Below are 17,537 nucleotides of genomic sequence, written 5' to 3' on the forward strand. Positions count from 1 at the left end.
ATATCTATATATAACAAATATATATATATAAAACAAATCCCACCCAAGGTGGTTAAGGAAGTTGCACTTGATTAGTATTCTTGTTTATATCTCTTCGAGAATTGGCCAGACAATGGACAGTATCTGGGACTTTGTATTGAAAAAAGATTGTCATGAGCTGTTATAATGTAAACACATTTTTGCTATTAAAAATGCTATTGAAAGCAGCCAAAAAAATTTTATATATATAAATTTTGTTTTCTTATCGGGATTGCATTGAATTGATAGATCATTTTGCCATTTCTATAAACAATGTAAAGCATGGGCCTTTTATTGGTTTGTAATTGCTATTGTTGTAAGGACATGTTATGCACATTTTTTATTATCATGACAAACTATTGAGTACATATATTAACTATTTATTAAATGGTAAAACTATAGACTTCAGATGTTATTAATATGTTATGCTAAATGTTTAATTGTTTTTCAGCTTCCAACCAATAGCTGACTACATAGATGCTCAATTTGAGGCCTATCTTCAAGAAGAATTAAAAATTAAGCGTTCCTTTGTCGACTACCATGATTCTCGTATCCATGTGTGCCTTTACTTCATTTCACCTACAGGACATTCTCTGAAGTCCCTGGATCTATTAACCATGAAGAACATTGACAGTAAGGTATGTTTGGTAAATCTATCAACATATCAAGATTTGATAATTATTTAGAGATAATACATATTTCAGGTATACATATACAAGAACTTATTTTTAATATGTGTATATATTTTTTCTGTTAATTTTTAAAACAAATGTATTAATTTCTTGAGATTATTATTATGAAATTCCACAGACTTAGTGGTTTAAATGACAGAAATTAATTTTATCACAGTTCTCAAGACTAGAAGTCCAAGATCAAGGTGTTGTCAAATTTTGTTTCTTCTGAAATCTTTCCCTTTGGGTGGCAGATGGCTGCCTTCTCACTGTGTTCTCACACGGGCTTTCCTTTGTGCACACATCTGATATGTCTTTGTGTGCTCAAGTTTCCACTTCTTATAAAGACACCAAGATAAGATTATAAAGATACCAATATAAAGACATCAGATAAGATTAAGACCCATCCTAATCGCCCTACTATAACTTAATTACCACATTAAAGATTGTATTTCTAAATGCAGTCACATTCTGTGATATTGGAGATTAGGGCTTCAAAATATGCATGGGCAGGTGTGTGTGTGTGTGTGTGTGTGTGTGTGTGTGTGTGTGTGTGTGTAAGCAGTCAGTCCATAACAACATTTGAAAAATTTAATATTAGCTTGCTTTCTAGAGAAATTTAATTAAAAAAATGCATTAAGACAATGAGATGCAGATAAAAAATTATTAAACTAAAAATTTAGTTTTTTGTGATTAAATGATAATTCAGATCATGGTCATTTGCCTATATTTTTGAAATTGAATTTACAGTACTATAAAATAACCTTGTTAATATTTACCTGGTACCACGGATATTGTGAAACATGAAGCTTCATGATTCTGACTACTGGTCCTATTAGAGAGGATGCAAAATGCAACATATGTATTTTTCCAACAGAGGGTCAATATACATATGAAAGAAACTTATGTCATGAGATTCTTCCCTGCACTCAGCCCTGATAAAACATGTTGTTTTCAATTTTATTTAGTTGAGGGGAGGAAAAGTTCTAAAATTGTTTTGTTTTGTCAAAGAAGGCCTGACTTATGTATTGTTCAAACTAGAAAGAAATTTTGTAGTTAATCTCATATACTATCAAGTAAAGAAGTTAGATTTCTAGTTAAAATTAAAAGCTACTTTAATTTCTCAATTTGTACTATATTCAATAATCAGGAACACACAGTTGTATCTTTAGTATTAAGGGTATCTATAATCATTAAGCAATTTCCAGATATAGGAAATTGCTAATTTTTGCAAGTATCATTACCTAAAGGGATTGGCAAGGATTCATATATGTCTGTTGTCTTCTGTTCCAGGTTGTTCAGCTCTTTCTTTAGTAAGTGACTTTTGTTCCTCAAATCTGAATACCTGAGGAATGATTAACATGGAAAGTTTTTATGTCTTATGTGTTAATGATTTACTATCACTGGAGGGTATGTTTTCCCAGCTTTCTCACCAATACCACTCAAGATATATGTGTTCTACTTGGATCTATCTTAGCAGCTGTCTGCTTTCTACAGTGGAAGCTGTTTTTTAAAATTATACAATTACTCACAACTTTAAGCATCTATGTTACAATATTAAAGCCTTAGATTTGAACAAGGATTTTTTAAATGTACTTTGTAACAGTAATAAAACATTTTAGAATTTTGCATATTATTATTTTCTACAGAATTTAATTATTAAGATGTAAATGCATGGAGAACAGAATGATTATATTTTAGGACTAGAAAGAAAACATAAATAATTTTAACCCTCAAATATGCTACATGGAAATAATTCCATTTTAAAAATTACAAATTGACATATTTTTAGCAAGCTGCTATACACACGCATACATACATTCAGCTTTTAGAGTATGGTAACAAAAAAGTCTATTGTTTCTAGGCGGTCTTTGGAAAACAAACAAACCTCTCTGCAAAGACATACAGGTAGAGCAATGATATGTTGAAATGTTGGTTAAGATAGGTTTATGGAGACGATGATACAAATGAATGAAGGACAAATTGTTTTACAGTTTTGATAAAAGCCTTCTTCTGCCTTTTTAAGCACTCAATTAAATTAGAAATAAAATAAATTGATAATGAATTAAATAGATTCCATCATCCTACTGCTTATGTTTACTAATTCCTGATGTGTTAAAAGTGTAAGAAAGTTTGAGAAATAAACAAAAATTAAGACTTCTAAACCTGAATTCTGATAAATTTATTTTCAAAAGTACTGAGTATTTTGGAAAACCATTTTGTGAGGATAACAAAATAGTCAGTGATTATCTAGTTACAAATATTTGTTGTCAGAGAGTGTGAGATTTCAAGTAAAAATTCTAGGATTCACAACTAATCCCCTATGGTAAGATTTTTTTCTTCTTAATAGGTGAATATTATACCACTGATTGCCAAAGCAGATGCAATTTCTAAAAATGATTTACAGAAATTTAAATGTAAGATAATGAGTGAATTGGTTACTCATGGCATCCAGATATACCAGTTCCCAACAGATGATGAAACTACCACTCAAGTGAACTCCTCAATGAATGTAAGCTTCTAACTATTGAGTATCAATTCTGTTTTATATGTGGGAATCAATATAATTTATAAATAGCAATATTAGTAATATATTGTCACTTGCTTCTGACAAAAAGACTATAAATTAGGTGTTTTTTTCCAAAATCTACTATGAAAAAATGTTTTATTTTCTTATTTTAAAAAAATATTCACTGACAATTAATTCTATTTTTATTAGATTTATTGAGATATAGTTGACATGCTTATGATTCACCTATTAAAGTATACGAATCAATAATTTTTAGTCTATTCACGGATGTGCATGACCACCACCACAATCAATTTTAGAACATTGTTATCATCTCAAAAATAAATGCTATACCATTAGCTTCACTCCCCCTACCCCACTACCTGTGAGCCCTTCTCTCCACCAACTCTAGGCAACCACTAATCAATTTCTTTCATTGTAGATTTCTTGGTTCTGGACATATTATATGAATTGAATTATATGACATTTTGTCTTTTCATATGCTTATTGTCTAATTAGTATATCTTCCCAGGAGATACATTTGCTTAGATCTTTTACCCATTTCTAAATTGTGCTTTTGTCTTTTCATTATTGAGTTTATTATATTTTCTGGATAAAAATTTCTTATAAGAAATAGGATTTGCAAATATTTTCTTTCAATTTGTTAGTCATGTTTTAACTTTTTTTTGGTGTCCTTTGACACCATAAAAGATTTGAAATTTTATGAAGTCTAATTTATCTTTTTTTTTTTGCTCATGATTTTGGTGTCATATCTAAGAATATTTTGCCAAATCCAAGGTAATAAAGATTTACTTATGTCTTGTTCTAAGAGTTTTAAAATTTATAGCAAAATAAACATAATATAAAACTCACGATCTTAAACATTTTAACGTGTACAGTTGAGTGGCATTATAGATTTACATTGTGCTATCATGGTCTCCATCTATCCACAGAACTCTTCATCTTGCAAAGGAAACTTTGTATCTAGGATTCCTGGTTGGCAAAATTCTATTTCTTGGACACTTTGATGTGTTATCTTATGGCTTACTGGTTTTCATATTTCTGTTGAGATGTCGAATGTTAATCTTTTGGGGATTTCTTAGTAATTAATGAGTTGTTTTCTCTTGTTAACAATTTACATATTTACAATGATGTGTCTGTTGGCGAACCGCCTTGCATTTATCTTGGTTTTTGTTGAGTTTCTTAGATGTGTTGGTTATTGTTTTTCAATAAATCTGCAAATTTTCTATAACCATTTCTTTGAGTATTTCCTCTGCTCTTTTCTCTTTCTTTGGTATTCCCATTACATGCATGTTGGCGCACTTAATGGTACCCTACATTTGTCTGAGTCTCAACCTCACATTTCTGAGTCTCTCTTCAATTTTCTCTTGTTTTTTTTTCTTTCCTTGCATAATCTCTGTCTTCATATTTATTTATTCTTTCCTCTGCCAGTTCAAATCAACTTTGGAGCCACACTCCCAATTTTTTTATTATTAGTCATTGTACTTTTCAGACGAGATCGGGTGTGTTCAGGGTGGTATGGCCGTAGACAGTCATTGTACTTTTCAGATATGGAATTCCAATTTGGTCATTTTAATAATTTCTATTTCTTTATTAATATTTTCTGTTATATGCAATATTATCTTCATATTTTCCTTTACTTCTTTTTATCCCTAGGTATACCGTTTTCATGTGTTTATTGAATTTATTTGTCTTTTTTTGACTAAAAATATCTGTTATTGTTTCAGGTCTTATATTTAGATCCTTAATCTATTTTGAGTTAATTTTGGTGTGGTGATAGACAACAGTCTAGTTTCATTCTTTTGTAGGTGGCCTTCCAGTCTTCCCAGCACCATTTATTGAAGAGGCTTTTCTTTCTCCACTGCATGTTTTTGGCTTTTTTGTTGAAAATTATTTGCCCATATAAATATAGATTTACTTCTGGAAACTTAATTCTGTTCCACTGGTCTGTGTGTCTGTTTTGCTGCCAATATCATGCCATTTTGATTACTGTTGCTTTGTAGTATAATTTGAAGTCAGGAAGAGTGATGTCTCCAGCCTCATCCTTTTTTCTCAGGATGGCTTTGGCAATTCGGGGTCTTTTGTATTTCCATACAAATCTGATGATTTTTTGTGCTATTTCTTTTTTAAAAAAGCCGATGGGATATTGATGGAGATTGCATTAAATCTGTATAATGTTTTAGGTAACATGATAATTTTAACTATGTTGATTCTTCCAATCCAAGAACACAGAATATCTTTCCATTTCTTTGTATCTTCTTTGATTTCTTTTAATAGGGTCTTATAGTTTTTATTATATAGTTCCTTCACATGTTTTGTTAAATTTATTCCTATGTATTTTATTCTTTTTGTTGCAATTATGAAAGGAATTATTTTTTCCCCTTCTTTCTCTGACACTTCATTATTAGATTATAGGAATGCTATAGATTTTTCAATGCTGATTTTGTATCCAGAGACTTTACTGTATTTGTTTATTGTTTCTAGTAGTGTTCTTGTGGAGTCTTTAGGGTTTTCTATTTAGAGAATCATATCATTCACAAATAGTGACAGTTTGAATTCTTCGCTTCCTATTTGGATGCCTTTTATATCTTTCTCTTGTCTGATTGCACTCACTAGGACCTCCAATGTTATACTGAATAAGAATGGCGATAGTGGACAGCCTTGCTTTGTTCCTGATCTTAGATGGAAGGTTATTAGTTTTTCACCGTTAAGTATAATGTTGGCTGAGGATTTGTCATAGATGGCCTTTATGATGTTAAGTACTTTCTTTCTATACCGATTTTGTGAAGTGTTTTGATCACGAATGAATGCTGTATCTTGTTGAAGGCATTTTCTGCATCTATTGATATGATCATATCATATTAATCAATTTGCATATGTTGAACTATCCCTATGCCCCTGGGATGAAGCCCACTTGATCGTGGTGTACAATCTTTTTAATATGTTGCTGAATTCGGTTCGCCAGTATCTTATTAGAATTCTTGCTGTGTTCATGAGAGAGATATATAATGCCTTTATTTTCTTGTATATATTTAATCATGCTCTCTGCCCTCAGTTTCAGTCCCTGTAAGTATTAGCAACAGTCTCGGCAGCATTTGTTCATATTCCCATGGGGCTCCGTGGTGTTTGGTTTTGGAGGGTATGGGGGTAGGGGACCTCTGCATTGGAGTTTGGGGACAGCAGCTCAGCCTCAGTTTTGCAACCAGGGCTGGTAAAAATCGACTGCTGTTTCTCTGCCTTCCGCTTCTCTGCTTTCTGCTCAGATGATTGAGCCTTGCCGCTGGCTGCGTAGAACTCATAACTGTCTCAGGCTTGGCTGTTCAGGAGAGTCTCTGCTCTTTATCCCCTCCCTTGAGAATCAGCTTCTTTATTTCTCCCAGTCCACCGCCTGACACCCAGGGTTCTGACCTGTGGTAGCTCTTAGGCGCAGATCCTATGATCAAATGTGCTGGTGTGCAGTTTGGGTATTTTTTGTTGAGTTTTAGATATTCAGCTTATTGTTGCTTCAAGGAGAGAGATCTGGGGATGTCTCTCCACCATGTTTCCTTTTCGAGTCTGATTCTATTTTTATGTGTTAGATAATTTTATATTCTTCACATATATTATTTGTGTTTTTGCATTTTGTTTATTTCATTTAGTGTAATGTTTTCCAATCATGTTTTTGCTTATGGGAAATTTTTCTTTTTTAAAAAGACTTAGCAATATTAAATTGTATGTACATACCACATTTTAAAATCTACTCATTCATATGAACATTTAAGTTGTTTCCACATCTTGACTATTTTGAGTAATGCAGCAATGAACATAAAAGTGCAGATATGTCTTTGAGCCAGAAATCAATTGTTTTGGATATCCAGAAGAGAGACTACTGGATCAAATGATAATTTTATTTATTTTTATTTTTTTGAAAAACTTTCATACTGTCATCCTGATTTACATTCCAACCAACAGAACATAAAATTTATTTTTCTCCATATCCTTAACATCAATTATTGTTTTTTCATAATAATTACCTTAACATATGTAAGTTGCTATATCACTAGGGTTTTGATTGGCATTTTCTTGATGATTTCTAATGTTGAACACCTTTTCATGTACCTGTTAGCCATTTGTATATAATTCATGAAGAAATATTTATCCAAATCCTTTGCCCATTTTACATTGGTTATTTGTTTTCTTGCTATTGAATTGTAGGAGTTTTTTATATGTTTTGGATATTTATTCTTTCTCAGATATGTTGTTTGCCTCTATTTACTGCTAATTGTCTTTTCATTTGTTAAGTATTTCCTTTGTTAAATAAAAGCTTTTTAGTTTGATGTAGTCCCACTATTTTTGCTTTGGTTACCTGTGTTTTTCATGTCATATACAAGAAATAATCACCCAGTCTAATGTCTAAAATTTTTTCTCTTTTTTTTCTAAGAGTTTTATCGTTACTGTTTTTCATTTGATTTTAATACATTTAAAATCGCTCATTGTAAATGGCGTGATATAAAGATCCAAAATCATTCTTTTGTGTATGGATATCCAACTTTCCCAGCAAGATTTATTGAAGAGAGTAACTTTTCCCCATTGTGTATTCCTGACTTTCTGTCAAAGATCAGATGACTGTATTTATGTGGGTTTATTTTTGGGTTCTCTATTCTTACCATTGATCTTTATTTCTTTTCTTATGCCAATGCCATACTGTTTTGAATACTTTAGCTTTGTAACATCGTTTGAATTTAGAGAATGTGATACTTCCAAGTTTTGTTTTTTTGTAATATTTCTTTGGGCATTCAATTATTGACTTTTGTAATTCCTAATGATTTTAAGATTGTCTTCAATTTCTGTGAAAAAATTCCATTGAACTTTTAATAGAGTTTGCATTAAATCTATAGAAAACTTTGGAAAGTATGGATATTTTAATATATTAACTTTTTCGATCCATGAACATAGTATGTTCTATTTATTTTTGTCTTTTAATTTTGTCTCATTATTTTATAGTTTCACTGTATAAATCTTTAATCTCCTTAATTAAATTTATTCTAAGTATTTTTGATTTAAAAAATGCTTTAATAATTTATTTTTTAAGAATTAAAATATACAGAAAAGTTGCAAATACAATAAACAGAACTTTCATGTCCTTGAAACCAGTTTCCTCAATATAACATTTAATTGCATTGGTTCTATGGCAAACATCCTCTCTTCTCTGAACCAAATATCTGGGCACCCTATGACCAAGTCAAGTTGGCACATAAAATTAACCATCACACCACTTTATCTAAAATAGCAGCCCATTATTTTTCTTTATATAATTTGTCACTTTCTGACCTTATATTATATATCTGTTAGTTATGTATATATTATCTATCATTCCTATTGAAAATGTGTGCTCAGTGAGGACAAATTAGTTATTGCTTTTCTTGGATACCTTTGTATTCCTAGTGCCTAGAAAAGTGCCTGAAACATAGTTAGTGCTCATTAAATATTTGTTGAATTAAAAAAATAAATGAGGGGTGGCTCCATAGTGTAGCGGTTAGCAAGTCTGCTTTACATGCATAAGGTCCTGGGTTCACGCCCCAGGTGGAGCCAAGGACCATACCAAGGGGGCGCCAGGCCTCAGGTGCAGCACCATAAGCGTGTGGGAGGAGACATCCCACCTTCAGAGATCCATTTCTTAAGGGGAGATGTAAACATCTATAGGTCAGGAGTGGAAGTGAGGCGGGAGAGAATTAAAGAGGGGGAAAATAAATGAACTAATGGAGTAGTGATTTTAGTTTATTAATGACATTACGGTTAATCATGACAACGTGGATGAATCTTGAGATATGCTAAGCAAAATAAGTCAGAAATAAAAGTCGAGAATCATATTATTTCACTCTTATGTAGGGTATAAAACTTAAAGCAACAAAAGAACAAGACAAACAAACAGTCTCATGGACACAGATAACAGTTTAGTGGTTATCAGAGGGAAGGGGGAGCGGGGACGTAGATAAGGGTAAAGGGAGTCAAATATATGTTGATGAAAGAAAATTCAATTTGGGTGGTGAACACACAATGCAGTATACATATGATGTATTATTGAATCGTACATTTGAAACTTATGTAATTTTGTTAATCAATGTTGCCCCAATAAATTTAATTGAAAAAATTAAAAAATTTTAAATAAAAAATAAAAAAGAATTAACAACAAACTTTTAAAAAACTTAAGAGGATTACCCAAAGCAATATGTAGATTTCGTGCAATATTCATCAAAATACCAATGACATTTTTTTATAAAGAAATAGAACAAAAAACATTAGATTTATATGGAATCACAAAAGACCCCAAATAGCCAAAGGAATCCTGATAAAAAAGAACAAGGTCAGAAGGATCACTCTGCCTGACTTCAAATTATACTACAAAGTGACAATAATCAAAACAGCATGGTATTGGTAGAAAAACAGACACATGGACCAATGGAACAGGATTGAGAATCCAGAAATAAATCCACGTATATCTGGGCAAATAATTTTTGACAAAGGAGCCAAAAATATACAATGGAGGAAAGAAAGTCTTTTCAATAAATGGTGCTGGGAAAATTAGAAAGCTACATGCAAAAGAATGAAAATAGACTGCTATTTGTCACCATACACCAACATTAACTCAAAAAAACAGATGATATATTATTGAATCGTACACTTGGAACCTAAATAATTTAAATCACCAATGTCACTCTGATAAATTTAATAATAAAATAACTGAAGAAAAGGAAATATGTCTTGATTCATGCTATGAGGCCAGCATTTTTTTTTTTTTAATGATACAGCCAGGCCAAAACACTTCAAGTAAAGAAAAACACACACCAACAAATAAAAAAAATATTTTTGATTTTGTTGTAAATGGAATTATTTTCTTAATTACCTTTTCAGACAGGTTTTTGTGAGTGCATAGAAATGCAACTAAGTTTCGTATGTCAATTTAGAATCCTGCTACTTTACAGCATTTGCTTATTCTAAAAGTTATTTTGTGGAGTCTTTAAGGTTTTCTATGTATAATATGTCAGTTTTAAAGAGAGATAATTTTACTTCTTCCTTTCTGATTTGAAAAATTTATTTTCTTGCCTAATTGTTCTAAGACTTCTAGTGATATGTTAAATAGGATAAATGAAAGTGGGCATCTTTGCCTTGTTTTGGATATTAGAGGAAAAGCTTTTATCTTTTCACCCTTGGGTATAATGTTAGTCATAGGGTTTTCATAAATGATCTTTATTACATTTAAGTAGTTTTCTTCTATCTCTAATTTATTGAGGGTTTTATATAAAAGAATATTGAGTTGTGCCAAGTTTTTTCTGCATTTATCAAGGTGATTGACCATGTGATTTTTACCTTTTATTCTGTTAATGTGGTGTATCACATTGATTGATTTGTGTATACTGAACCATTCTTGCATCCTAAGGATACTACTCAATCATGTACTGTTGCATTTGGTTTGCTAGTATTTTATTGAAGAATTTTTTGCATCTATGTTATCAAGGTAATTGGCTTGTGATTTTCTTTTCTTGTATGTTTTTGTGTGGCTTTGGAAAGGTTCCCTTTTCTATATTTTGGGAAAAGTTAGAAGATATTGGTATTAAATTTTCTTCAAACGTTTGGTTGAATTCATCCATGAAGTCATCTGGTCCTGGGGATATATATATTTACTTTAATCTCCTTTTTAATTATTGGTCTGCTCAGGTTTTGTATTACTTCTTGATATACTCTAAGTAAGTTGTCTGTTTCTAGGAATTTTTATTTCTTTTAGGTTGTCCAATTTGTTAAAGTATAATGTTCATAATAGTCTCTTACACTGCTTTTAATGTCTGTGGGATCTCTTGTAATGTCTCCTCTTAAATTTCTGATTTTATTTATTTGAATTTTCCTTTTTTTTTAAAAAAAAAATCAAGCAAAAGATTTACTGATTTTGATTATCTTGTCCAAAAGCCAACTCTGTTTTAAACTTATTTTTCTAATCACTAATTTATTTCTGCTGTAATCATTTGTTTTTCCTTCCTTCTGCTAATTTTAGTTTTAGTTTGGGCTCTCTCCCTCTAGCTCCTTGAAGTGTAAAGTTAGCTTGTTTATTTGAGATTTCTCTCTTTTTTTTAAAATGTAGTTTATTGCTATAAATTCTCTGTGAGTACTGTTTTTGTTGCATCCATATGTTTTGACATGTTGAGATCTTTTTCCTTTCATCTTGAGATATATTCTAATTGCCTCTTTAATTTTTTTCTTTAACTTAATAATTGTTTAAGAATTTTTTTAAATTTTGATGTATTTGTAAAATTTCCCATTTTTATTAAGATTTCTAGTTTTATTCCATTCAGATAAGAGAAGATACTTGAAATGATTTCAATATTCTTAAATTTGTTAAGACCTGTTTTGTGACCTAACATGATTTATATTAGAGAATATTTGATTTACACTTGAGAAGAATGAGTGATCTGAAGTGATTTGGAATATTTTGTATATATCTTTTGGGTTCATTATTGATTTCATGTTTTAGCCATTTTAAAAGTGGGATAGTGAAGATTCTCACTATTATTACATTTCTATCTATTTCTCTCTTCTCTCTTCGGATCTGTCAGTGATTGCCTTTTATACTTAGGAGCTTTGATGTTGCTAATAAATATATTTATAATTATTATGTATTTCTATGGATTTGACACTTCATTATTATATAATTACTTTCTTTATCTCTTGTAACAGTTTTTGACTTAACTTTTATTTTGTCTGATAAAAGTATAACCATTCCTGTTTCTTGGGTTACAATTTGTATGGAATATCTTTCTCCATCATCATTTTCAGCCTATATGTATCTTTAAATCTAAATTTAGTCTCTTGACAGCCTATAGTTGAGTCTTTTGTTTATCCATTCAGCCTCTCTTTGTCTTCGATTTGAGAGTTTAGTCACTTTACACTTAATTTAATTGATAAGTAATGACTTATTCTAACTTTTGCAAGTTTAATTTACTATCTCTTTTGTAGTTATCTTGTTTCTAGCTCTTCTCTTGTCTTTATTTGTGATTCAATGATTTCTTTTGTGATGATGTGCTTTGAATATTTTCAACTTATCCTTTATTCATCTACTTTACCTTTGTGAATTATTATTTCCATAGGAATTACATCAAACATTTTATATTTATAAAAGTCTGTTTTATGCTAAAAACAACTTAATCGTATGCAGTAACTCTACACTTTACGCCACTCTATGTAATTGATATACAGTAACTCTACTTCTTTGTATGTGGTATTTCAATTAGCAAATTTCTGTAGTTATAGTTATATTTTTATCTTTTAAATTATAATGGAATATTACAAAAAATGAAATTTTGTTATTTGTGACAACATGGATGGATCTTGAGATGTGCTAAGTGAAATACGTCAGGAAAAAGTTGAGAACCATATGATTTCACTCACATGTGGGATATAAAACTAAAAGCAACAAACAAATGTTACAAACAAACAAAGACTCATGGACATGGAAAATAGTTTAGTGGTTACCAGAGTTAAGTGGGGGAAAGGGGAGGTAGATAGGACTAAAAGAGGTCAAAAATATGGTGACAGAAAAAAATTTAACTTTGGATGGTGAACACACAATGCAATATAAATATGATGTATTACTGAATTGTACACTTGGAAGCTATATGTTTTTATTAACTAATGTCGCCCCTATAAATTTAATAAAAATATATAAACAAATTATACATTAATGTAAAAAGTGATTTATGTGCTAACATTGCAGCATTACACTATTCTGTCTTTATAGTTACCTTTAGTGGAAAGATTTATACACTATTTGCTCTCAAGTTGTTCAGCACATTTTAATTTTAACTTCAAGAACTCAATAACATTTCAGGTAAGATAGATGTAATGGTAATAAATTCCCTCAGTTTTCATTTGTCTGGCAACATTTTTATCTCTCTTTTATTTTTTTCAATTACAGTTGATAGTCAATATTATTTTATATTAGTTTCAGATGTACAGCATGGTAGTTAGACATCTATATAATTTATGAACTGATCCCCCCAATTAGTCTAGTACCCACCTGGCATTGTACATAGCTATTATAATATTCTTGACTATATTCCTTATAATGTGCTTTACATCCCCATGACTATTTTGTAACGACCAATTTGTACGTCTTAATCCCTTCACCTTTTTCACTGAACCTCTCAAACCACCTCCCATGTGGCAATCATCAGTTTGTTTTCTGTATCTATGAGTCAGTTTTTGTTTGATTTGTTTATTTATTTTGTTTCTTAGATTCCATATATAAGTGAAATTATATGGTATTTGTTTTTCTGTATCTGACTTTCTGTGTCTTACTTAGCATAATACCCTGAAGGTCCATCCATGTTGTTGCAAATGGTCAGATTTTTTAATGACTGAGTAATATTTTATTGTATATGTGTACCACAGCTTTTTTATCCAACCATCTATTGGTGGGTATTTAAGTTGCTTTCATACCTTGGCTATTGTATAGCACTGCAGTAAACGTAGAGGTGTATATATCTTTTTGAAATCATATTTTTGTTTTCTTTGGAAAAATACCCAGAAGCTCTTCCACAATGAGTACAGAAAAGTATTATGGGGTGGTGAGAGAAGTAGGTTCGTGAGTCTGTGGCTCTGTTATTTCTAGTGGGTTCAACTCCAATAAGTATAGCCTCTTAGGCTGAAATATTGCTTCTGTTGAGTGAGAGTTGAAATGCTGGGTGGACCATGGGAGAGTGATAGGGGTGGGCACATTCATATTTGTGGCTTTACTTTCCTAGTGATAGCAGCTGGTCAACTACCACCACCCTTTGCTGTTGGTGCTCTCTTATATTTTCTACGTGTTTATTGAAATTATCACTTTGTTTTTTTTTTTATTCTTCCTTTGAGCTTGTTGAGCATCTTTATGATTGTTTGTTCCATTGGTCTGTGTATCTGTTTTTCTGCAATTACAATGCTGTTTTGATTATTGTAACTTGGGAGTGTGATTTGAAGTCAGGGAGTGTGATATATCTGGCCTCGTTTTTTCCTCATGATTGCTTTGACTATTTGGGGTCTTTTGTGATACCATATGAATATGATGGGTTTTTTTGCTCTATTTCTTAGAAAAATGCCAATGGGATTTTGATGAGTATTGAATTAAATCTGTATATTACTGTGGGTAATATGGCCATTTTAACTATGTCTATTCTTCCAAACCATGAACGTGGAATATCTTTCTATTTCTTTGTGTCTTCTTCAGTTTCTTTTATTAATGTCTTGTGTTTTTCAGCAGGGTCTTCACATGTTTTGTTAAATTTATTCTTAGGTATTTTATCCTTTTTGTTGCAATGTAATAAGAATTGCCTTTTTATTTCATTTTCTGAAATTTCATTATTAGTGTATAGGAATGCAATGGATTTTTGTACATCGATTTTGTATTTGTTTACTGTTTCTAACAGTTTTTTTTGGTGGGGTCTTTAGGCTTTTCTATGTAGAGATTTATGTCATCTACAGAAAGTGATAATTTGACCTTTGCATTCCCAATTTGGATGCCTTTTGTATCTTTCTCTTGCCTGATTTCTCTAGCTAGGACTTCCAAAACTATATTGAGTAAGAGTGGTGAGAGCAGACAGCCTGATCTCTGAGAAAAGACTTTCAATTGTTCACCATTAAGTATGATATTAGCTGAGGGTTTTTTGTATATAGCTTTTATTATGTTGAGGTACTTTCCTTTTATACACATTTTATTAAGTGTTATAATCATAAATGAATGTTGTATCTTGTCAAATGCTTTTCAGCATCTGTTGATATAATCATATGATTTTTATCCTTTATTCTGTTTATGTGATGTATCATATTGATTAATTTGTTTCCAGAACTGAACAGCTTTACTAGTGAATTCTACCTAACATTCAAAGATTATTTAATACCTGTCCTTCTCAAACTCTTCCAAAAAATTGAAGAAGAGACAATACTTCCTAATTCATTTTATAAGGCCAACATTACCTTGATGCCAAAACTTTGTAAGAATAATAATAAAAAAACCCTACAGATCAATATCTCTGATAAATACAGATGCTATAGTTTTAAACAAAAAACTAGCAAATAAAATACACCAATACATTAAAAAGATTGTATACTACAGTCAAATGGGGTTCATTCCAGGGACACAAGGATGGTTCAACATATTATGTTTTTTTTTTTTTATGTTTATTATCTCTTTGTCAAAATTCTCACTGAATTGATCTATTCTTCTCTTAAATTTGTTGAACATCCTTATAATCAGTGTTTTGATCTCTATATATAGTAGATTGCTTGCTTTCATTTCATTTAGTTTTTTTTTTCGGGAGTTTTGTCCTGTTCTTTTATTTTGAACATGTTTGTCTTCTCATTTTGGCTGCCTCTTGGTGTTTGTTTGTATGTATAGGTAGATCTGCTACCTGTACTGGCCCTGGAAGATTGACCTTATATAGTAGCTGTCTTGTGGGGCCAGTGTTGCCATCGCCCTTGTCAACTGAGCAGGTGCTTCAGGAGTGCCCCTTGTGTGAGTTGTTTGTGCTCTCCTATTTTATTCAAGCCTTGATTGTTGGTGAAATGTCAGTAGATGTGGTTGGCCCTGAGGCTGACTGACTGTGAGGACTGGCCATGACCACAGCAAACAAGCTGTTTTGTGAGGGCTGAACTCCCAGCGCGAGATTCAATTAATTAAGTCCTGGTACTTGTCAACACCACCCTTTGGGTTTGCCATTTGTGGATTTAAATTGTTGATGCTCTGTTGTGTTCTGAAGCCAGCCTTCAGATGTTTTAGTTTCAGGGCCCTTTAGGAGAGGCTCTGGTGTAGGCCAAGCTCAGTTGCTGCCTATGCATGTCCCAGTCCATCTGGTAGGAGCTACAAAATGATCTGTGGTTTTTAGCTGCCTATTCTGGGTCCAGATGTGTAGGAGAAGACATGCTGCAATGTGAGACTGGCTGCCACCAGTGCTGGGCCAGGGTCACTGAGCAAAGGGGCACAGGGCACACTGAGGGCAGCTACCACTTGCCCATGGCCTGCAGACCTTAGAAAGTTTTTAAGAAATTCTACAGTTCAGATGGATTCTGGCTTCCCATAGGCACAGCAGCTAAAAGAGTCTCTGGCAGTGTGTGAGTTTGGTAGGGTGGGGTATCAAGTAGTCACCAAGATGAGGTGAGTGGTGTTCACTAGGTTAATGCAAATTTAGATTTGGCACCAGTGCCAGGCCTGGGGCCACTCAGCAAGAAGCACAGGGCATGCAGAGGCCAGCTACCACCTGCATTTGTCTTGTAGACCTTGGAAATATTTTAAGAAAGTCTGAAGCATTGATGAAAGCTAGCTTCCCATGAGGCATAGCAGCTATAAAGGTCTCTCGCAGTGTGTGAGTTTGGTGGAATGGTCTCAGAGAGTCACCAAGGTGGGAAGAGCTATTTCACCAGTTAATTGCAAATTCATATTTTCCACTTGTCTGTACCTGCATCCTGTGTGAGGTAAGAGCTCAACACAGAAAGGTAGCACTGTGGGCCAACTGTGTAGGAGAAGGGCTCAACACAGGAACAGTGGTGGCTATCCCTCCAGTCCTTGCCCTGAAGCCACCCAATTCAGTTTCTCTACTTATAACTGATACCTTTTCAGCTGGAGCTTAGGGTGAGTGTTTGTGAGAGAGTAAGTCTTTGTGGACTCTTTAAGATGATATCTGGGTTTCCAACAGCCCTCTGTCTCATCCTGACAGAATCCCCACTGATTTTCACAAGCAGATGTTGGAACTCTTTTTCTAGACACTGGAACCCTGGGCTGGGGAGCCTAGTGTAGGACTGGGATCCCTTGCTCCTCAGGGGTGACCTCTGCAACTGAGATGCCTTCCAATTCTCAACCACAACATGTAGATGTGGAAGCCACCCATTTTGTGTCTCTGATTCTCCTACAAGTCTCAACGTGACTTCTTTATATTCTTGGTAATAAGAGTCTGTACAGCTATCTTTAGATGGTTCTCCAGGTTGACTGTTTTATAAATTCTTTGTAATTTTTATGTAGTCATGGCAGGAGATAAGCACGGCATTTACCATCCACCATCTTAACTGAAACTCTAGAAGTATATAGTTTTATCTTCAAGTTTTGCAGCTATTTTTTTGTTATTGATTTCTAGTTTAATTCTACTATGATCTGAGTGTACTTTGTGTGATTTCTATTCTTTCAGGTTATTTTGTGTTAAATATATTCTCATTGTTGTTCAACTGATATCTAGAACATTTTAGTATTGCATGCTTATTACCAACAACTTGCCACAGGCTGTGGCAATCAACCTCTTTCTTTCTTTTTCTTTCTTTCTTTCTTT

At 32.4% G+C, this 17,537-nt stretch overlaps 1 protein-coding gene across 1 annotated transcript in view; it reads left to right on the top strand.

Moving 5' to 3' along the window:
• The window catches only part of SEPT14 (septin 14), a 119,254-nt gene that overhangs the window by 54,423 nt on the left and 47,294 nt on the right, over nt 1-17,537 (top strand). The window contains exons 5-6 of the mRNA XM_011367011.1: nt 470-656; nt 3,040-3,201. Coding sequence (XP_011365313.1) covers nt 470-656; nt 3,040-3,201 — 349 coding nt within the window. The remainder of the gene's footprint in view (nt 1-469; nt 657-3,039; nt 3,202-17,537) is intronic.

The sequence above is a fragment of the Pteropus vampyrus genome, unplaced genomic scaffold (genome assembly GCF_000151845.1).
Source record: "Pteropus vampyrus isolate Shadow unplaced genomic scaffold, Pvam_2.0 Scaffold128, whole genome shotgun sequence".
Taxonomy (NCBI): Eukaryota; Metazoa; Chordata; class Mammalia; order Chiroptera; family Pteropodidae; genus Pteropus; species Pteropus vampyrus.